This window comes from Anopheles marshallii, chromosome 3, assembly GCF_943734725.1.
Source record: "Anopheles marshallii chromosome 3, idAnoMarsDA_429_01, whole genome shotgun sequence".
NCBI classification, from domain to species: domain Eukaryota; kingdom Metazoa; phylum Arthropoda; class Insecta; order Diptera; family Culicidae; genus Anopheles; species Anopheles marshallii.
Genome location: NC_071327.1, coordinates 9,274,165 through 9,298,666, shown reverse-complemented (window position 1 = coordinate 9,298,666; position 24,502 = coordinate 9,274,165). Strand labels below are relative to the sequence as shown.

At 42.9% G+C, this 24,502-nt stretch overlaps 1 protein-coding gene across 1 annotated transcript in view; it reads right to left on the bottom strand.

Annotated features, from left to right (window-relative positions):
• Nucleotides 1–24,502, bottom strand: part of LOC128710736 (uncharacterized) — a 104,830-nt gene that overhangs the window by 62,746 nt on the left and 17,582 nt on the right. The window contains exons 2-3 of the mRNA XM_053805591.1: nt 11,364–15,259; nt 3,926–4,023 (exon numbers count right to left, since the gene is read on the bottom strand). Coding sequence (XP_053661566.1) covers nt 3,926–4,023; nt 11,364–15,259 — 3,994 coding nt within the window. The remainder of the gene's footprint in view (nt 1–3,925; nt 4,024–11,363; nt 15,260–24,502) is intronic.

The following is a 24,502-nucleotide window of genomic DNA, read 5'->3' as shown; positions in this document are numbered from 1 at the left end:
CATGCGTGTATGGGAAGACACTCACTAGTAACCACGCAGACGACAGATGGAAGGGAACCATCCCTTAATGGCCTATTTTTCATATAAATTTGGCGGATCACAATCGCACACTATGCCCGCACGAAAACACGGCTAGAAACGCGTTCCTCTTCGCGCTAGCGACCCGTCTCGATAGATTCACCATTTGCGCACCGCCACGCACCAACCGAAACGCACCAGCCGACCCCAAACTACGCGACCAAAAACCGTGGAACTTGGAACCTCAAAGGTGAAATAACAGTGCCGTGGATGGTTGGCTGGCTAGAGCCGCGATCCGGGGTACAGCGCAACCATGCAGCCTCTGATTGGGAATGAATTACGCTTTTCGTATTGGTGTGCGGCGTTGCGCGAGCTGGTTGCGCGTATCAAAAGCCGGTTCGCGTAAACGGTGAAGGTGTTTGGAAGTTATGCGAGCGAGCAAGAGAGTTGGGAGAGGAACCGTGTTCGAAATGGGAGAGAACAACATACGCATCGTTGGCGGGAAGATTGCGTATGGGAGAGTTTCACAGGTATGTGAAAACGGCTGCGTCAATCCGTTACAGGGGTTTGCAATCCGTTAATATGTTTCTTCTTTACTGTTACTGCACTGCCTCCAGAGGTCTTGTCGTTGCTGGAATTATTTCACTTTTATTTATCTTTAAATTGCTTAATATTCACTTTTTACTTAAGTATTCGGCTAAAAATAGGATGAGAAATTTTTACTTCTTCAATACTATGTGTTGAATAACAAATTTCCCTAATATTTAGTGACAAAACTTCGTTTATTACCACACTTCATATGAGATTAATAGCGTTTGTCCTCATTAGTTTAATTAACACTAGAACTACTCCGATGTTTACGAGTTATTATTTATTGTAGATTAATAAACATATATGATATAACATACGATAAGGAAATTAATTTTTATGAAAATTTTGGGAATTTGGAATGAAGTATGAACAATAAAAATAATTTAAAAAAAAACATGTAAAACGTAAATATAATTGAAATTAAACTGGATCAGTATTTTTTTATGATATCATCGGACTGTATTGGTAGCGGTGCCGGTCTTCACACGATAGGACTGGACAGGAACATTGACCTTCAAAGCAGAAAAGCAGAAAACCCCTGCAATAAGCAGGTTTGAGAGAATTGAAGAGCACAAGAGCGCATTCGTTATGCTCAGGTGCAAGCGCCAACGGCTCAACGAAAACATAAATACGGTTGCAATGAACATAAATATACATAAACTGTTAGTATATTTGTTTGCAAGTACATTTCTATAAAGACTTTTATACAATAATAATAAGATAATAATATATTTTTTAACAATAATAATTTATTTGCAATAGAACTGATTGCATTTTGACATTTTATTCAATCAATTCTTATAATATAAAATAGCATTATATTGTATGCACATCATATAGTTATATGAATAATTTTCCCAATTTCGTTCCGCTCTGTTGCAAAAACAAAACAATCCCAAAACACTGCTTCACACTAGCCAATTTGTACTCAATAACTCACTTCACCAGCCAATAAAATAATTGATCGCTCACCCAGTCGCACATACAAATCGCTTTCCAATGTAAGAAAAGAAAAACGGCCTTTCTTCATTTGATAGCCCAGTAGACAGACTTGAGCGCCGTACACAGAAAGCTTAAGTTTTTGTGCAATAAAACAGCCAAAAAGCTTTACCACTAACCTACAAGCGAAACACAGACAGGTGAAACGGGGTGCGATGAGGCGCTTAACACCCATTTTACGCTGTGAAAATAAAAATAACCTCCAGCCAAGCTTTAACTTTAATATCCTGACTCCCACACTCACACTCCCCTTGCATCGCTTTTCGCAGCGAATGAACGTGAAGGCACCACGCATTTAACACCCATTCGTTTCAATGTGGAACTCTGACCGCACAGTAATACACGTTACATTTTATTCGGTAGCTTCCCCCAAACGCTTTACCTTTGCACAAGGTGGAACCGGCACCTTGTTTGACCGCTCCTCCGCTAACAGAGCGACCTGAAACAAAAGGCCACCCAAATGAAAGCAATTCGCTCGTAAAAACTGATTAATGGAAACCGGCACGAACAACATTGGAAAATTAGATTTGAGCAGCAGCGCCATCCTCCTTTGAACATCGGATAGGTGCAACCGTAGATTAATCTCCAGATCACATTTCGCCGCAAATACAGTTCACAACACCACACAACAGAGGCAAGCGAAGAAGGAAGCGATATGGAGTAAAGCTCACCAAAATGACAACATCATCATAGTAATCGACCTGTTGCGGTGAGGAGAGTGCCGGGAAGTTAGAAACTAATTAAATTTCGTTATAAAACACACAGCCGCACAACGCTACGTCCCCCACGCCCACCCCACACAGGGGCACCCAACAAAAAAGCACTCAGGTCAGTGTTCCGTGCTAGCGCGCACACTCTCTTTTCCATTCGCGGTGCGCGGTCCGTTGGCCACCGCGAGGTTGATAAGTTTGGTGATTAATGCTTTGCTATTCGATCATCTCACTCCACCAGCGGAAGATACGCGTCTGCATCCGTGTATCACCTGACCGGTGCAAAGACACCGATGAACTTTCGTCTCGTGGAAATGTTATATCGTTGTTGGGCGGCATGGAAACTTCGTTGGGGAGTTTGTACACTTGGCGGGTAATGTAAATGGCGCTTCAAACGTGCAACCGTTGCAACACCTTGTTAATTAACGGTCTTTGCACTTTGGTTGAGTGAATTCATAATGAGAAGATCATTTCCGAGAACATGTTTGAATTTCAACCAAAACAGTTCGGAAAATTATCAAAACAAAATGGTATAATAATTTCAACATATTTATGATTTCACAAATAATAATCATCAATAAATAATAACAATCACTCGAATGTAATTCAAAAGCGTGATCACAAAATAATTAGTTTATTGATTACGCTACAACACTTCTTTCCTGGTAGATTAAGTAATTTGTGCATCTCACAATCTGTACCGCAGTGTCAGCGTCCGCCATGTGCTTTCAACCTTTAAATCAGGAAAAGCTCGTTTAAACGACGTCGACAGCGGTCTCGGTCAAAATTCGAAACTAATTTAATCCAAGAATTCGAAATCCTGGCACCACTTGCTGCGTGGGCCATTCGAGCCTGCCTTGACACGTTCCATCCAAATTTCCTGCACCATAATCAACTGAACAGAAGCGGTGAAAACTTCCTTTGGGTTTGAAAGTTTCGAACCTTCCATTCATTCCGTCAAGGGAAGGCGAAAGATAGGCTCAGCTTCCGCCGCATGGCCGTGAGATAAAGGAAACTTTGTCTTGTGCCATGGAAAACCCCTATTCACTGTGGCAGCTTGTCACAAGATTACAGCATCTTTGCGTGTAAGTTAGAGTATAGTTTTGCGAAATCTTGTAACGGTTAGTTGGAAGAGATTTTCTATATTATGTGGATTAAATTTGTATTGCTGTGTATTTAAAACTATATGCAATATGAAAAGGCTTTCTCGATTTTCTTGCTTTGACATCCATTCGGGATTTATCTACAGTTTGTTCGACTCCTACATAAACTATTTTTGAAGACAATTTTTTAAATTTCTTTAACTGAAATTATTAAAATTAAATACAATCGAATATTTAACAGTGCAAGTGCTCATTTATTTCAATTCCAACTCGACCACTTGCACGAATTTCCCAAACCAAAGACTATAAGCGCCAAAATGTATGCAACCCGCAATACATGTCTTTCATACAAGACTTCGTAAACAGTCGCAACCTACCAAAGCAACCTTCAAACTTATTCGCTCTACGTTGGGAAAAATAAACCTAAGCTGCGGAATTTTAGTTCAAACCGAAAACAAACTCTTTTTTATATAAAGAAAACAAAAGCATAACACATGTACTTACGGGTGCTGGGCAGTTTCAGTGCTAGTTTCGGTGAACCTCCGGACAGACTAAGATCACTCAGCGAGCTTTGCTCACTGTCTTTGCTGTGTGTACGTCCTCTGAAAGAAAATAAAGAAATGAAATCATCAATTCCTCGGTCTACATCTTTGTTAACACAGTTTCATCAATTCCAACAGAGGAAGGAATATCTTACGAACGAAAATAACGAAAACATGTCAAGGTCTGTATTTTAATGCACGGAACAATCCCATCAACAAACCGATAAGTGACACTTTCGTTTACGCTGGCGCACCTTTTCCATTCCGATAAGATAAGAAAGACGTACAGGGCTTGACCGCGACAAATTTTACATTAATTTGCGCTCATCAATACAAATGCAAAGCTGTATTTTTAACTCCTAGTTTTATTTAGATAACTCATTTAAGCGCGTCGTAAAAACAATAATTATTAAAGCTGATAAACAATTCGTTAGCAAATTTCTGCTACTTATACAAACAAGGTTTTTATATTTCTGAAATGTTACAGTAAACAACAATCATTTAATCTTCAATTATTTGAAGAATGATAATTAAAACAGCATAGAGAAACATAATTACTGAACTCCGAAACTAATCAAGTACGGTAAAAGTAGAGTAAACAACTCAATGACAACAAAGGATTTGAATTACAAAATTGTATAACATCACATCGTTTTTCATATGCTATGACCTGTATTGCTAACTAATACATGTCCATAACATCTTTTTTTCCAAACAAACAATTTATCGGTGAGAGATGCTCGCACAGTCAAGGTCAATCGTCGATGTCTTCTCATAGTGAACACAGAGATACACTGGACATTCTCTTTGCTGATACGCACGAATAAGCAAAACAGCTTAGATATAACGTTCGCCAGAAGAATCCAGTAACAGGTTACCCTGTAGGCCTTTATTTATGATCACTAAATGGTCCATGTCAATACGTGGTCAAACAGATTAACCTCTCCCAGCGTACCTTCACCATGAAGAAATGCCGACTCAGGAATGTTAAACCTTTGCTCGTGCAGTTGATGGCTGCTTTTTTTTCTCCGCATGAACAAGAACACATGGTTCGTTATGCATGAACAAGTCAATTGAGTTAGCTCTAGCGAAGTAAAATAAGTGAAATATTTGACATGTTCGAAGCAATATGTTTCTTTCGAGTAGTTGTGTGCTCACTTCAAAACCCACAGAGTTTGAGCATACTTTGAGCCAGTTATTACCGGTTTGTAAATTGAAACATTTATTTGGAAAAGTGGTTCTAATGAGTTTTGTAGATTTGTAGATTTCATCAATAGATGTGTTGAATAATACATACAGCGTAAGGAATGGTAAACCCTTTTAACAAGTTATTATTATTAGTGGTTATAATGTATTTTATTCTGAATTTAACTATGTTAAACTATTTATCTAAATAATAGTCCATTAATGGAGCATTTTGAAAACTTTGTAACGTACCCATACAAATTTAAATAAACTTTATACAAATACGATAAGAAATGAATGTTACTAATCCTGGATTCAATATATTTTCATACAGGATTGAAGGATCAAGCGAATTTGCGGACAATATTGTCCATACTACCCCTATTTAAATGAAACAGCTGTTATATTCATGGTTTCGTGTAGCACTTATCTATTGTAGGGAATCGTGATAAAAGCATCATCTAAATCAAGCTCACATCGTTCACGATCTACGGTGCTATCGGCGACACATTGCAAACAAATTTGTACCATAATAGCATGGCATGAACATGCCGAACGTCCCTTAACGGCCATGCACAATGTTATCGTCCTGCGGTTTAGTTTCCCCATTGTATACACCGCTTGCTTGCTACCACCCCCTGCACCCAACAAGCATTTCATTTCCTTTCAATCGTTCATCACAAACTGTATAATTCCATGGACACCTGTACTCGTGCACCAGTGCGCTTACGATGCCCCGCTAGACCACCGGAACTGTTTTACAATCTAGCCGGATGATACTCCGTGCGCACGCTGTATTTAGCAGTAAATCAATAGGGTTATAGCCATCCTGCTGTGTTCACATCGGTTAATCTATTGCGTCCTTTATCCGAGAATAGAATGCAAACACGGACAACCAGATCACAAAACCAGTGTTCGGGATTTCAATGTAAGAATGGACCCTTTCTGTTGCATAATTCTAACTTTATTACACCTCACTGAATCCTAACCTTGCCATTGTTAGACCGGACGGAAAAATGGCTCTTGAAACAACAATATAGCACAGGGCGCCAGGACATCCTATTTCCATTCGATTACATTTTAGGCCTTTTACATGTTGTACCGTAAATAGCTATGTGGTTGCAATTTTATAATAAATCATATCGTCCACATAACGAGCCATAACATAATCTTCAGAATAGGACACATTTTCTTAGAGTTAGGGAAAATGGAAATTACATAACATTTTTGTTTCACAATTGCTATCACAGGTTTCAACACAAAATTAGCAAGTTATATTGGAATTGTATAATAAACATTCAACATATGTCTAATCGGTGCAATTATTTGTCATAACAGCACGGACATCTCCACCGCTTTTATCGACCTAATTACCCTGTCCAAAACGCAAGGTATCCTAAAACACATTTTGGTTCTTCCTACGTTTGACGTATCATTGAAGCATGCGTGTCTTGCAATTACCAACTGCACTCGGCGGTAACATTGAGTGGTCAAGATATACCATTTAACCGAACAGGCCAAACACATGATTGCTACCGGCGGTTCGTAGAAACTAATTAAGCGTGTAATCCACATCCATCAACAACATCATTCTCTTCGTCGCTGTACTACAGTGTATCTCCATACCGCAATGTTTCATGTCTGATGTATCTTTCGTGGAGGCAAGTGGAGACGTCGATGATGGAAGCATTAGACAAAGCACCACCACCGGCTAGCAGCAACATATTGTGTGGGCGAACAGTGCAGTGGTTGTGCGGTATTTGCGTTTCTTTAACTGACCAAAGCCTATTGCTGCATGTGCTGGTGCGAGATAGGTATCAAACACACTGAGCTTACATAAGAATGTTGAGCCATTAATTGAAACAAATGCATTGCAGCACTAATACACGCGCGCATGTAACATTTAACCCGCCGGTTCAGTCTTTTCCGGTGTTTGATGTTACTGTTAATGCTATCAATGACAATTAAAGGTGTATCTTGTGTAATCTCATAGTTGATTTAATAAAACAACAGATTTAATTACATTTATTTCTTTCACGAAACTTTCTATCTTGTGTTAACTCGTAGGATGGCAAAAGGACGCCAAAAGACTGGACTGTGTCTCCTTACTCAAAAGAGACTGACTGGGTGCTGTACCTTATATTAAGAAAAACTTTAATAGCTCGTCATTCGTACTGTAAATAGCATTGTTCGACATGTATAATATTTATTGTGTATTATTTAAACTAAGGAAATCTATTGGAAATATTTTGGAGAAGAATAATTCGACAAAAGATATCATTTGTATTTAAAAACGCCTTTTTCCAGCTGTTTTTAGAATGCTATCCAGCAAAAGTATTGATAGCTCTAAACGTCAATCTAATAGAACCACTACGCAAATATGTCCCTCAAAATTGCTACGGTACGCTGCCCATATGGAGAAAGCTCACAGAAGGAAATTATTCAATGGCGCTATTTTTTCCACGTCATTATCGATTCAAGCTGTCAATCAGAATGCATCGCACCATGAGCTCGTATCCCGCCTGCATGGCGCGCTGGTTGACTTTGGTTGCAAAATAGAGGCGACGAGAGCATTATCAATATTCATTAGATTTAATTGACCGCTTAATGACACAAACATCCGAACGGTGATCGCGACACCGGCTCGAAATATAGCAACGGTGCCTCCAATCAAGTTCCAAACAATCAAATCAATAGCTGGTAGAAAGTGCTTCATTACACTACGCCCAATGATCCACTGGTCGTCGCATTAATGAATCTTTTGTTTCGTTGGTTTTGTATTTCATCGGCCGTGGTGCCTTGCGGTCAAATAAACACAACGAAATGCAACGATTAAATGTGGTTAAAACACGTGATTTGAAAGTGTAATCAGCTCGAAGCGTTTTTCGTTCTCTTTCTACACTATCTACCCACGGCAAGTAGGTGTAAGCTAAGTCAAACCCGTTGATCGTATGTTTGACAGTGAGGGGTAAATAAGATTTGGTTATCAGTAAAATTATTATCAATGTTTCGGTGCATCGGCTGATGCACTCTAAAAATAACGCTGAATAACCCCTTTTTTTAAGATTCCTGCAACACATACAACAAAAATTCTCTTCAACATATATTTGTGTGAAATGGCTAACCAATATGCAATACGCCATACGTACACGGCATAAAAAAACTGTGCAAACAATTTGAATTCAATGTCAACATCTTCAGACGCACGTTGTCTGGAATTTTTAGCCAAACATGGTGTCAATAAAGGCGCTCCATAACGATGATTTGGGGCCCAACATCTTCGCTAAACTTCTTTCAGACGTATGTAACACGAGCTGGAATTCGAAAGTGGTATTTGTGTATAGAAAAAAAAAGCTTTGTCTCAAGCATAGTAACAGCCTTATGTTGAAAGGCTGAAAGCATTAAAGTTTGCCAACACATTATCTAAATTGTTTGCGCTTTGGCTGTTCGAACCCAAACAGTTTCACAAAAGACAAGCAAACGATTCTGCACGAGCAATTAACATGACTCGCTATCGGGTTCTGGTGCAGCCCTTTCACTCGAACCATTCCGACTTAATGCACCTTCCGATGAGATTTCTTAAAAGCATGGATTATGTTAAGAAGGATAACGGTTACGACCGCGATCATGCTATCACAATGTCGACATTAACACGTGGTCCGGATAAAACCTTTGATTTTTATGATAAAACCCCAGCATCCAATGTTTGGTTCTGGTTCACAAAAACAACTTTTTTCCAGTTAATTTAATCGGAAACTTAAAAAAAAAAGCGAAACAAACGAAACCGGAATCCGAATATAAAAATACAAACCACTAACCAGGCAGTTGAGTATCGGACGCGACAGATAAAACCATTCAAATGCCATATCGCGACCGGTGCACGAACTGTTGATGTATGTAAATTGTGCCCGCCACCGTGTGTTTCACCCTCCACGGTGACGTAATTGTCTCGGCGCAGTAAAAACCAGCCGCACACGCACACAGCGATACGGATAGCATGAGATGATCGTAAAGCTTGAGAATTGATGCTAAAATGCGTGATACGCGCCGCTGCGCTAAGTGACGGATGGAATACCAGCGAGATTCACCTTCGCGGGTGGGGAAAAAAATGGTTAAGAAAGAAGGCCAGGCAGTCCGACCGCTGCATGATTGATCCGAAATATCGTCGCCGTACCGGTCGTGTTGTACTTAAGCCGAAGCGAAAACAGGTTTGGCGTTTGTTGAATTAGGTTCTTATCACGTCTGTGAAGGTGTTACAAGTGTTTGGGTGTGCATTTTGGCACCCGAAAAAAAAAAAAACGGTGTCCCATACGTGACAGGATGTGAAAATCAGTGCGAGATTATGAAACAATAGTGAGGAATGGTTTTGCAAAACGATTATCAAAACAATCAACCGCAGAAGATATGTGCGCTGTACGTGTGAGGGTTAAGATTTCAAACAACCTTACCATTCCATCATGGTACACGTGGTAGCTCCGCAACTGACAATAAACAAAGAAACCCCAAAAGCTAATTTCGAAATATATACGTCACCTCTCCCTAAAACGCCACCCCCCACTACCTGTACAATCAACACAAATACTTGATCTCGAAATAATGTTTCGTATAATGTTCGATTGTTTGTTCGTTTCTGATGACTGATTGCGTACGACTTCCTTCAAACTGCCGGCAGGCAAGTATCGCATCCAGACATGATGGTGTTTGTCGCTGGCAGGTAGAGAAGCGACAGGGTGGGAACGAGTATTGATTCGATTCACAAAATCGATCCGAGCACGTAGAGCCCCACCCGGTGCCACCGATGCCGATTCCCAACACCAATGCAACAGCACATCAAACGCTTCAGCATAACCGCACTGTGCTTTGCTGTTCGTTGGCATTGGAGCGGCATGCATGCGCAATTGGGCCTACATGGCAACCGAGGGAACCGAGGGGTGCGCGAGCGGTTGACGACTACAACGAACAACTTGTATTTGAGGGAAGTTGGCGAAGATAATGTTGATGACTATGCCGCCACCGACACACAACTTAGGTGCCGCTGGTTCCGAGGTCTTTCCATTAGACCTCAGAACTCACGCGAACATGCCAAATCAGGGTTGAGCAACTGACGATTTGAGAGTTTTATGTTGGACAATAGTGTTTGTAGTGAGATTTTTTTATATTTTTATCTTATTAATACCTCCATGAATTTTTTATTTCCCTGAATACACCATATTCTTAAGAGTTGTTTGTTAAAAAATAACAAATTTGTTTGAATTCCAAAAATATTATATGAACATGTCACATTACCGCATGATAAATGTTTTACATTTTACAGATAAATGTTCCAAATCTTTAAGTGCAGCGTTTTTGTATTTCTTTTTTCGAATGATCAACATTTTATGAATTGCATAAGTATTTATGTACTGAAACTTAAGAGTTTTAAGTTGGTTCGCAATTTAATATAAAACTTTAACACAGACATCAATGGGAATATTGGTAAAATTACCAAATAAAAATAACATAAAATATGTTTTTTGGTCCCATAGTCTCGTGAAATAGCGCGCATTCTGATACATGGAGCGTATCTCATTTGGAACAATCTCCGGTTGCAAGGAATGATAGGCTACATGGTAAAAGTAAGTGTAATAAAACCATTTTATGGCAAGCAACAGCTTATCAGTTGTTAAACAAGAACGAAGAATACAAAAACCCAGTAGATCGTAGCCGTTTTTCTAAAATGCAGGGTCCTATGAAGGTATTTTTCTAAACCTCTAAATTTCAAAAATTGATTTATTTAATAAAATTACTTTCAGAAATATCAATATGTTTGCCTAAAAAGCTCAGAGTAAGCTGTACGGCACACCCAGCAGCAACAGTAGTATGAGACAATAGTGTTGAATATTAGCCATTGCTCACCCCTGCACAATGCATAAGCTCACGCTAACCTTTGCGCTCTGAGGTCGGGCATGCACAACGAAACACCTTTTACAAAGCAAAAGTGTAATCTTTATTTTACATAACCGCACCACAACCTGTCCACGTACGCTACTGTTCCTGCTTCGTTCGAAGCATTCCTACTCAAGCATTGCCACTGATAAACGATCGAACCGAACTCGTGCAACACTAGAGCTGCAGCGAACAATCAACAACGTTGCATGTGCGTACGAAAACACACGTGAGAAAACTATTCAAACTCGGCGCTAAATGAGTTCCCCTTCCCTTCCGCCCCCACTTACCTCTTCACCGACCCGGAGATCGTTCGTTTGCCGTGTGCGGAACTGCGGCTTGCGACGCTGGTGCATTCGGACGGTGGACTCTTGAGCGAACCGGTCGCGGTGTTTGTTGCGGGCGAGTCCCGCCGTAACAACGTAGAACCCCCCTTCGAAGCACCTGCACTGACCACTGCACTGCCACAGCTAATGCGTGACTTCACGTCACTGAAATTTCGCCTCATCACTGACTTATTTTCCGCTATTTTGCTCATCACCGCGTCCCACTTGTTCGGTGTGTTGGATTTTTTCACAAAGCTCAAATTGGATCCTGTGGCACCACCGCCACGTGCACTTACACCCACATGGCCACGCGTACCCCCCGCACTGGGACGCTTATTTTCCTGATCACAATCCCCACCACCGACGGCACTACTGTCACCGTCACCACCATTGCACTGCTCGATCGGAACCGCACTACGTGACCCTTCCGGCAAATCCTTCGACGGACGCGTCTTGCTTAAACGATCCGTACGCGACGAAACGGTGGTTGGAGCGGACATTTCCGCACCCACCGCATGCTGCTGGTGATGTTTCCTTAGACCACGGTTTGCTTCGTTTTTGAGCTGCTTGCGACTGGCACTGCTGCCGCTACTAGCGCCGTTGCTGGTCGCGCTGTTAGTACTATTGCCGCTCGCGGCCGATCTCTTACCACTGACATCGTGGAAGCTGTCGGCATCGCAACGGCGCGCAACGTTCCCAGCAGCGACGACGCCACCACCACTACCAGGAGAGCTAGCGCCAGCGGTCGTACTCACGGCGGTACCAACATCACCATCAGCTTGCAACGCCGTCATCGTCGTAATCGCGAACTGGTGGTAGTGGTGTTCGCTCGCCTTCGGGGAAGCTCCGATGTGTTGCGATAAGTTTGACTTGCCGTCATCGCAGCACCGTGTTATATCTTTCTCGCGCTCGTCGAGCACCAATTTGCACGTCTGGTTTGGATCGTCATCTCGCGCGAGCTGTTGTTCGGAAGCTCGCACAAAGTTCTGGCTGTTGCTACTGCTCATCGTATCCGTCGAGACGTCCGGGCTCATATCGTCCGTTGCTTGCTGTTGATCTTCATCGAAACCTCGACGACCTCCACCACCACTGCTGCCGCTGCCTTCAGCAGCTGCTTCTGCCTGTTGCTGATCATCCGCGCGTCGCTGCACAAGATCATCATCGGCCCGATTTTCGACGTCAGTAAAAATGCCACTCGATTCCATGCACGAATCCTCATTCTGGCCCATATCCTGATTTTGCTGCTGATGCTGCTGTTGCAGATCTTGATCGTCCTGCTCGTCTATCGCATTGAATATGGCATTCGCACCTTGCGCACCCGCTATTCCACCCGCACCGCCCGGCGCACCGTACAGTTGCCCATCGATAATCTGAGCTCGTCGAGCGTCACCACGGTTGAAAACATCGTCCGCATCGCTTTCGGTGAAGAAATCCGAATCAGTCATCGGGTCCTGACGGCGCGGCACTGCCGCAACGGCGGCCGCCATCATCGGTTGCCAGGCGCCTCCACCAAGGGCCGACTTCACGCGCGGTCCATTCGACGGTGAGTGGTCCGCTCCGCGACTCGCCGGTCGAGACATTTCACCATCACCCTGGTAGCCGGTATCGAGGCTCGTAATACTCGTAATGCTCGTGATGAAACTATTCGACACCTTCGACGAGGTGGCAGACTTTGTCATCTGATCCGTCTTCGGGTCGGAATCGGCCTGGGACAACTCACTCATACCACCCGCTGCACTGACGCTCACTTGTCCACCACCCACACTTCCACCGTACGGTTGAGGGCCACCTGCTATCAGCAATAACTCCGATGGAAGCATAATATCGGACATGTCCGTCTTCACGCCCACCGGATCTAGTGGCAGCTCTTCGGGTGAGGGCGTCTGATCGATGCGACAGTGATGCTGCAATGCTCCGTGCTTGTGGTGATGGTGAGCCACTCCCGTGCCGACAGTACCGCTTCCGCCCATGCCCGTATTTAGCTGCAGCTCCAGGCCAGCCGCGTTTGCAGCGTTATTCGTATTGTTTGTGTTGGTGTTTGTAGTGGTCGAATCGAGAAATTCCTTCATCTGATCGGGCGTCAGGATGCCGAGGCTCTCATCCATCTCGAACGAGCCCTGCTTAGTGAGTGAGCTCGTGGGTGACTTAAGATGGGCGGGTTTCGTCAGCGAAAGGGACGAGTCGCACAACTCGATCGAACAATCTAAGGTGCATTCGGTCAGATCGAGTCCAAAAGAGTATCGCTGCTTCGGTGCTGGAACTGTGTTGGAACGATTTTCCAAATGTCGCCTCAGAACAACCTCCTGCTGTGCATAGGTTTGATTCTGCTGCTGCTGGTCTTCATCCTGGCAGCATGGCTCTGGTTCGTCAAGACTCAGGTCGAATATTTCCTTACCAGCGCTCACATCTGCCTCTATGCTTACTTCACGTTGATCGATATTCCTTCGTCCTAGGGAGTATCCCGCCATATGCTCGTCATCGTCGCTTATTCTGTCTCGGTCAAGCTCTAGCTCTGACGGAATCAGCGTTCGATCCTGTGCACTAATGTCCATCAGTAACATGCTACTGTTGTGCTGACTGCCAGCTAATTGCATCACTTGGCCACTACCCGTTGCAGCCGGAATGGCCATCGAATCTGAATGTAGCGTTGAACTAAACACCTTCGTTTGTCCATCCTTGTTTCCCGTGCTGACCGCACTGAACTGCATCAAATTTACCGACTCCTCTAGATTGAACGTTAACCGATTGGGCTTCGTTTTACTACTAGCCCCCAATCCCCGTTGCAGCTTTTGCTCTTCCACCGACGCCGTTCGGTTCAGCACGCTATCCCCGGGCGCCAGGCAGGACTCTTGACCGACGTCCGCGTACAGGAGTTCTTGCGTTATGTTAGGAATGCTTTGCGTCACGTTGAGCAACCGATCGTTAACCATCGTCGAGTTCAGTATCGGTGGCCGTCGGTTGCCATCCTCCTCTAGCAGAAGCTCCCCAGTGGATGGGCGTCGAAAGGGCATGGTACGCGTAAGGTCTAGCACCGGAGAATCGATGCTTTCGGTGCTTTCGCGCCGGAATGTTTTCGTCAGGCCCAAAAGCACATTCGACGACAACGAGGTGTGGCTGCGAGTGTGTGTCTGACTCAGCACAGGTGGCCGTGGACGATCGAGGGGAGAGTTCAAGGACTCTCGCGAGGACTTTACGAAGGTTCCGCTACGTCGTATCTCGTACGTAACGTTTCCATCACGCTGTAATGTCACAGTATGTTCATTCCTAGCGTACGTAGGAGTGTGTTTGCTCGCAATAACGATGGTAGCATTTTCTTCACTGCACGCCAGTTCGGCCGTTGGTGGATCCAGCAGGTTATCTGTACTGTTCGCTCCTACTAGCTCGAGCGATTCATCTACCAACATCTGAACTGTCCCGTCGGGTCCACATTGCCCTTCACCTTCCTCGTCATCGTCGCTTGGAATTGCGAATTCCCTTTGGCAAAGTTTGATGTCCTCCAAGCGTTCCGTCGTTCCCGAAGCGACCAGCTCCAGCTTCTTCAGAAATGGCAAGCCACTAGACTTTGGTGTTGTCAGTCCTAGGCGAAGCTGTGCCGGCGCCGGCGTAGAAGCGGTCAACAGCGGAAACGGACTAGGTTCGCCGTTGAACAATTTGTCGCCAGAATAGGACCGCGCGATGGAAATTGCCCCCGATCGGCACTGTGACGGTGGCCTCAGAAAACTGATTGGAGTGGCCGGAGGTTGGGGGGCTCCTCGTTTCGTAGGAAGCCGCACTGTGGTGTTCGGTACGCGAAAGCTTCCCGGCACTGGAATGCGGCTGCTCACACCATCTAGCCGGGGGATGCGCGAATGAGCCGTGTCCTGTGAACGTACCGAAGGGAGACATGAAGAAAGAAAAAAAAAACAACAATTAGCGTCATGTATGCGGAAAGCACCTGCACTAGGATTAAGTTGAGAGAGGCAAAACTTAGTCACTACGGGAAACCCTACAAATGATTGCCGTCGTCTTTTGAAGTCACGTTGTCGCGGAAGGTGACGCGATATGCTGCTGACTACATATTTTCTTACTATCTTGTTGTCAACATTATATTGTCCGAGCCTGCATGGCTAACAATAGTTATAGAGTCATACAAAAAAACTAACAATTCTAGACAAATAGATGAGGCTCTACAACCTTTGCCGGTCTTGACTAGGCATTCCTGACACTTTTGTATCTGTGACCAATTACCGACTACAAAGTATCCATCATAGATTTACGGATATTCGTACATTCGTTGACTATGCTACCATATGAATACTGTATGAAGACATTATCATCTCGTACAAGGTGCTGTTTCATGCCAACAGAATTCTTGTAGAATTGTTAAATCATAAAATTTATTACCCGTAACAGATCATTCAGTTGCAATTGCGGACAACCAAACAAATGTTTAAGCTACCAAAACGTCAAATTATCATAACCGAATAATTTGTACATGAGGTTCTGGCAACAAATCCCGGCGTGCATCTCTGGCATGTCATCACACTGCCGAGGGCAACAGCACGACGATTGATGTAGTTTAAGACTTTCCCATCTGATATGAACACGGAAGAAGGCAAACGGTCGCACTGCTCGAACGCACCTACATCATTTTTTTAATGTATGCGAAAGGAAGCCAACCAAACCCAGTGCTGTTTGGTTATGATACAGTTAAACGAGTGAAAGATACACAGTTTATCGGTAAAGCTAAGTCACACGAGCGCTTTAATGTTTTTTTTGGCCTAACTCAAAACAGACACACACATTATTCTGCATTGTTGTTCCTACATGAATATGGCAAAGGGTGTTATTCATGATAATTAATGCCTTAGGAGGAAGATACAACACATTTCATGAATTATATTGCTGTGTTTAAAAAAGAGGTCAATATAGTAGAATTGTCCGAAAGTTGCATTACTAAACATAGTTAAATAGAACACAACACTAAAATTTGCCTCTCGCAAAATCGACCACACTTATGAGACCATCATAAATCAAATGGTGCCACAGTGCAGAATGTGTTCGTGTTGCTCATAATCATTACCATAAGTGCTAACTGAGGAACGACAAACGAGCACGGTTATTTGACCAATTTTAAACAAATTATTCGGTTCACTTATTCCAACCCTTCAATCGTGCGGAAATAATTAAATGATTTGTTTTCTCAGCACAAACTTCGCTACTGCACAGACACACACACGCACACCAATGTGCTTTCCGACACAACACTCTGTAAACAAAAGGGAGGGAAAAACCATTTGCAGCTGTACCATCATTGCGCTCCACCTACTATGCAAACAACCAACGATATTTAGCGCTATTTCTCCGTTGTCTCGCAAATTTTTGTCAAAATGTATTCCTTTTTGTGCGTCCCATTTCGCTGTCACCGTGATAAATGAAAAGCTGCAACAATGCAGCAACTGCGTGTTGCATTCGGGGAAGGAGTAAAGGATGAATGGTTTGATTTATTCATCTGTCTGTATTTTGTGCATTGCTGCCGATTCGTTGCCCCGAACGTGTGCTTAATCAATCGATCACGGCTTGATAGTTTAAGCGAAAGCAAAAAAAAGTGGCTGCTTGTTTTTTGAATTACATATGTTTTAAAGAAAATAAAACTCAGCTTTGTTAATACATAACAGAGAAATAATGCATTGCTCGGGGGAGATTTATGTATTTTTTGTTTGCAATGCCATTGACTCAAACGGAAGTTAAAATCGAAATGAAAATTTTATTATTTTCCTCCAACTGCAAAAAAAAAATGGACACTCGCTCATTAATGTTACAGTTTCCGTTCCAGCGAACTGGACTGCCACTGCATGCGAGCGGAATGAATAAACTAAAAACTCCCTCCCTCCTACAATATTCAATATTCGGCCCGTTTGATCCTCAAAATGCTCCAAATGCATCTCGTAAGAGAACGCATCACACGTTTGCAGTGCGGTAACGGGTGAGCCGTTTTCATTTATGTTACGAATTTGCGCACCGACACCGTGTGTGTTGCACGTTTTGTGCATCGATTTTCGACTATCAAAGCTCCGAAAATTAAAAGAATGATATCGCTAATGGTCGTGTCGGTACCACTGTTTGAAGCCCGTCCAATAATTGACGAGTGATGGACGTTGAAAGGTAAGGTGCGCGTTGGGAAAAATGCAATTTCACGATAATTATGGAGTGTTAGGCACGCGATCGGAAACTTGGTCAGCAGTGCGATCGATTATTGTATTGCATAATTTAGTTCACTCGAGATGCAATAGGGAATTGCGGAAAATTGCTATTATAAATATGTTTCCACATATGTCATTAAAGTGTATCGATTCAAATTCATCATTACATTAAATGGACTTCAAATTTTTATAATAATTCTCAAAAACCCATTTGAAAAGATTCAAAAGAACAAAAATTGAACATGAACATTAAAAATTTGCATTAGATAAGTTATGTTGTAACCGTGCAAACTATTTAATACATTACCATAGCATATATCTTCCAATCATAAGCATAGTTGCAATATCATTTGAAAAATGTCTTAAAGTTGTTAGCATTCCTCTGTTGCGTAATCGCACCAGATTCGATGGCTAAAACAAAGCGATAAATGCATGTAAAATCACACAATGCTTTCCCGATTGACCAGATGCATGCATGTGCCGGACGGCAATGAAACCTAGACAAGAAATCTACCCTAAATCCTTGCACTCCATTGCACGAGGTCATTTCCATTTTCTAAACACTGCAGCAAAAGTAACACACTCGTGCACCTACTGTTATGTAGCAAAAGTGCACAGCTGGATTTATAAAAAACTGGGCCACCAAGCAAGAAAACACTTCACGGCAGAGTTCATATTGTTCACCACGAAACGGTCCGGGTTGGCAGTCAAGTGTACAGCCGGTCATCATGACAAGAAGGACAGAAAAGGATCGCTTCGAATTTCGCTGAAATATTATACCTCATTCCGAACGCAACACAAAACCACTTCCTTCCTGTTTCCGTGAGGAAGTTTACGTCAAAGCTGTCGAGCCATTCTCGGGGCTGTGTTCGTGATTGCAATCAAACAAGAGTGCGCAACCTTTAAGCGCGGTTATAAACGAATTCGCCGGAGGACGGGATTAAGCAAGTGGGAATCCTTAGCTGTGCCACTTACACTTGGTTCTGTCAGACGGCGTAGCAGGTGGTAACACAGAACTACACCCGAAACTAAAATAATCGGTACGAACCAATACGGAACATAGCAATGCTTCGAAAAGGAATGTGCGGAAAGTCAGTTTTCAGTTCCTACGGTAGCATTGTTTGCGACTCGCCAGGAGCTCGTAACTACTGGATGCACTCGTAATTATAATTCCACCCCGCTATATCACACAATTTATTGCAATTAATAATGCTTACACAGACTTATCAAATAATTGCCATCGGGGAAAGTCCCTGATTGTCACTTGGGACAGAATTTATGTGAAACCCCACCGAGAGATCGAGTAGATTGCTATCGAGCGTCCAGCACGTTCGCAAACCAGTTCTAAACCGAAATGCTACATCATCGGACCAAAGGTACGGCGTGTGGTGGGTAATTGATTATTCCCCTTTTCTGCTTCTGCTACTACGCCAGCTAGCATTCAAGTAAATTGATGCAATCGTACAAACACAGACAGCCTCTTCAGGATCGATGCTATCTCCGTTTGAACTACGTTCCGGTGGGATCTACAATCTACACCAGCACCAGGAAAAGCAAGAGAAAATTGGAACAGCAAAGAGGCCCTGGTGATAATAACCTCGGTTCATTCTTATGGATTATTTTATTAATTATTCTCCGGGGTGCAATTCCGGCTAGATGATCAATATTCAACAGTCTCGTTCCTGCTTAAAGCAAGATGCAAGGTGCAACTGAAGATTTCATAGTGAATAATTCTTGCATTTCTTGTTTAATTTTACAATTCTACGAATTTGAAAAATAAATTTCGTTCAGGATATATTTCAACCAATTGTGATATATATGTGGAAAAGCTGAATAGAATGGAGGATCTCTGGAGAGATCGTGGATAGAAGGTGGCGAGCTTGAAAAACTGAATGGAATGGTGCGAATTACTTTATGTCCCAAGTAACACATGCTCACATAATACCTTTACTACCATATAAAAAAAAATCAACACCACGCACATGCAAAGTGATTCATTCAAACCCCACCCCGGTAAAAACATGTGGAAAAATCGGTCCACCACTAATTTTTACTGCTGTACACCGTGTCCCGTGCACTTTTCTGCTGCCATGGTAGAGCTTTTATAATTTTATCACCGTTTTAGCACTCCCCAATGGAGCTTTATGCAATCCGTGACACTCGGCATTTGTTGAGACTACCGACAGAGAAAAAAAACTTTCCCCTCGTGGGGGGAAAAAAATAATAAAAGCCTGGAAAAAGATAAAAGCTTAACTCTCCACCAGTAATCGCAACACTGGTTGAAAACGTCGGCCCAAAAGCCATTGCTTTTCGACCGAGCGAGAACACACATGCGAGCACCGAAACGCGAGAACAGCAGTGACACTTTGCTCTTCCATCCCTTCACTTCTCTTTTATCTCCGGCAGCTTTGTACACCCACATAACACCCAGCGGAAGTAGCAAAGATGCGGTATAAGCCGTCGGAAAATCCCATATAGCTGCACGGGGAGCTAGGGATGCGAAAACCTCAGCCCACATACACCCAGCCACACACACACTCACAGCTTTAACGCATGCGCCCTTGGCAGAGGGCTACTTTGCTGAGCCGTATTCTAGTGTTGAAAGTAGCAACGGTTGAAAGTGGCCGCTAGTGTTGAAAGTAGCGCAAAAAAAAAAACCGTCACTAAACCGAAACCGAGCAGCAGGATTTTGTAAAGTCGCCGCTAACAGTACAGCACAATAGTGGTTGCACAATTCATCTGGTGCCTTGTTGAAGCGAGCCTGCAAAAAGGACGCTCGAGCCTTTGAGAGGTTGTCCCTCACGTGTCGTTTGCTTCAAAAGGATTTCTGCAGATTGGGTCGCTTGTTTCGTGTGACGATAAACGTTGCACAAGGTGAGGTGACTGATGGATTACTGGCCGTCAACTAAGTGACAGTTTCTTACATAGAGAAAAAAGCGAGAGACACCAAGAATAATATGATATCTGTTAATACTTGGACTTACTATTGAAAGCCCTCAGTTTTTAATTTAAACCTTCAACAAAACGACAATAAAAAAAGTCCTCAATTCTAATTTATATATTCTCCACCGGTAATCAGATCCGCTTTTATCTGATTTTCCGCAAATTAGTGATAATATTTTCAATTACGGTTATCCCATTTGGTTTCCATACCCGCAATATTGGGTTTCGAGCACCATCCATAAAATCATTACAGTGTCGCCAAACCACCAGTTGGAATAAAACGAACTAGACTAGCATCACCTCCCACACACACATAGAACTTTTCCCACCCGGAACCATATTTCAGCCGAAGTTTACCCAAGCTGTCCAAATACCAAGCACAAGAACGTGCCGTATCGTACTCGATGGATCTCGGGAGTCCTTTTTTCCGAGTCCCAGCCATGTTTACACCCATCCACACTCCGGGGACCGAGCATACCAAACGACATGCTGGATTCTAAATCCCGATAGATTCACACACTGGCGAGAACGTGGATGTGAGGATGTGGCTAGCTGTGGAAACATTGCCGAGGGTGCTTCAAAGAATGACACAAACACAATTTATTGGTTACGCAACGAATTGAGTACCGATGGCCGTGGGTGATGCAGGAAACAAGCTGCACTCAAAAGGACGGGGTTTTCCCATACAACATTTGGTTGGATGATGAAATGGAAATTAAATTCCACTTTGTCGATTAAATGCATTTTCAAATTAAAGCTTCAAGTTAAGAACATTTTGGTACTAAACAACAGGTGCAGAAGTAATTTAGATCTTAATTTATTCTTCTCCGTTTTGATAAGAATCTAGTCCATGAATTCTAATACAAAAATGTAAACCTCTTACACTACTCACTGATTCCGATGATGTATCAGACTGAACCAGCACTAAAAGTTGCACCCTCGGAAAGGGACCTAACCACAACAATGTACACGTTGAAGCAGTGACGTTAAAACGGTTCCATCTCGTCGCCGACTCGTCCATTTCTTTTGAAGTGCGGTACATCCTAAATACCCGACACAGCGAAAATTTGTTGTGTCTGGATTGTGCTTTTCGTTCGATATTTATTTCTTCGCACTCATCTCTACAGCACCAACCACTAACTTTCAATGCCGACAGCCACAAGCACAAAAAGAATTGCTGGCGCCGAAAAGCGATCGATAGAATTTTGTTTTTACTGTCACCAGACTATAACTGTGGTAAAACCAAAAGCGATAGTGCTCTGATAAAGTTCGTGATAAATCATCGCAAACACGGGTTGGATGAAAAAAAAAGTTTATTATGATAAGTCTCGAAAAAACACAATAGTCACAGCACAATGCTCACACTATTCGTAGCAAACTAATCGTCTAGATAAAACCGGTTAGCAAAGGTATGAAAGGTTCATCCTTCTCTGAAAAGATTTGTCCTTTTTAATCTTCAACCATAAACCCTGCGGTGTGTAAAATGCTACGTGAACAATGCGGTGGTCCCTATTATCTTCACACTTACCCACATGCATGTGAACCGAAATTTTATAACTCCACAGCAACAACACGAACTTTGCGCAAATACTGTCCAACAGAAAAAAACAGTGTATAGCTCCAACGAATTGTAGATTGTAGTGCAAACTGGCCGTTTTGAACAAGGGTTCATATGCACAGCGTATTTGCATCTTTCGTGCCGGTTCTGGTCGCTGCGCACAATGAACAATGAAAAATTACACCCGCTTCTTCCCTAAACACCAACAGCTACTGCAGAACAGCAAAGAATTATTATTTACGTCACATTTAATTTCGTTCAAAACACGCCTGCAGGTGCGGCAGAAGTTCGTTTCGGTAGTCAGCCTCCTGTGAGCAACAGGACTGAGGAGCGCTTACTAATCCTTGCGATAGATGCTGCAGGCACTGAAAGTACGTCGGACCCACACGGGTACCCTTCCGGACAACAAATTTCCATTAAGAATGTGTAAATGCTGCTTATTAAGAACGCTGGGCTTTGAGTGCACATGTTGTCAGGATACCCAAAAACGTTGCAAGAGGTAATTAATTTCAACGCCTTATGCACATAACCGGAAACGAAGGTTCGTTTTATTCAAATTCTTCTCAAAAAAACCAGACCAGAACTGGTTTCTCTAAACGGAAACTAAAAAAAATACTTAAAATGCAACAATGTTACTAATGGTTTGCTCTTGAACCTCTCGTGAAGGTAAAATCTCCAAGGAAAAGAACTAAAATACACAGCAAACATCGTGGGCACAGTTAAACACACCTTTGTGCCGCCATCATTATGTATTCAATAACAACAAAATAACAAAAATGATTATTTTATTTTATTTCGATCTGCTCTGCTTAGTATCCACTTCTATTATAGCCTGAACAAACATTAAAATAAATTTTTATGTACTTGTTTTTCAAACCGTCATGAGAGTTTTGCCTATCGGAAAGTTAGTTGATAGTGCACCGACGACAAACATGTTTCCTGCATTAGGTTGGTCCTTATTTTACCACTCAAAGAAATGCTTGTAAAATATCATCTCCCTCATGACTCGTACGTGCTCGACCCATGTTTTAGGCACAAAAAATGACTTTGAAAGAAAAGTTCAACGCTGAAAGCTAATGTCTACATTAGTTGTTGGCAATATTATTAGCAACATGACAAAATATGGCGGCTGAAATCAATTGCTTCTATTTATGAACGATTTATTTCCCTCAATACCCGACCTGATCCCGGGTTTCTCCGCACCACAACAATACGGATTTTCTCAATCAAATTAAACCCACACTTCAATGTTACGCCGAGTTTAATTTCGTGCAACTCCAGGCAATGTCACACCTACACGCCCCCAACGGGCCGATATCGAGCATGGTGGTGGGTGTGCTTTCTCTCCCAAAACGAACGTCTTGAACGGCAGAAACATGGAAAACCCGTGTCAACTTTCAACGCCTCCGCAGAAAGGCAGAAAACGTGAGTCTTAATCCGAGATGCCACGACCCGTTGGCAATACGTGCCAACGAGGCAGCCGTGTACAAATTAAGGTGAAATGGGTGGAAAACGGGTGGAAAATTGTCAATTCTTTTTTTTTGTGCGAGGAAAATGTCAACCGTTGCGCTAGTTGAAGTGTGCTGCTTCTCCCACACACTCACAGCGCTTTCAATGCCCGCAACTACTTTCTCAACAAATTTCGCAAAACGACAAACCGGTAAAGCCACAACCGATCCGTACATGCATCTTCTCCTCTGGCTGAATCTTTTGAACCACCCAACAAAAAGACATTAAAAATTAAGCCAAATCGAATAATGCTCCAGTGCAGCATGTCTACTTTAAATGCACGTCCCAATCTCTTCGTTCCACCAATTATCGCTACTCAAGCGTACCTTCCTATATCAGGGTCGGCCGAGCTACGAATGGGCATAGTGAAACGAAAAGAAAGTTAAAACAATTAAGTGCAATTCCAAACTGCGCTATCGTTTCGTGTCGCCTTTGCGGAAGTACTGTGCCATTCTCCTGCGGTCGTCACCTTTCGTAGCAGTTGCGTTGATGCTACGTTTGCATCTACCTACCCCTGAAGGGTACTATTGGCACAACCAACCCGCCGACGAATTGGTTGGTTCGTTTCTTTTTCCACCAAATCACAGTGCAGACGTTTTATGACCCAAAGAAATAAAGCACAAAGGCGCGACAGTAACCCAGTGTAATAAGTATCATAACCGTAAAGGTGCAACAATGTTCCCGCGCGCACAATCCGTGCGCGATGTAAGAGATACAATTTAGTCTCCCTTTAACCCAAACTCCCGGGGGCCGGTAAAATTGCATTAGTTTTTTGTTCGCATATATTTTACATGTCGCCCGGTTTATGGTGCTGGAAATTTTTGATTGACTCCTTTATTCCTCACCCCGGGGCCTTTTTTCTCTCTCGCATGACGCGTTTGGCAATTTTATAATGTTCGTGTTAACGATCG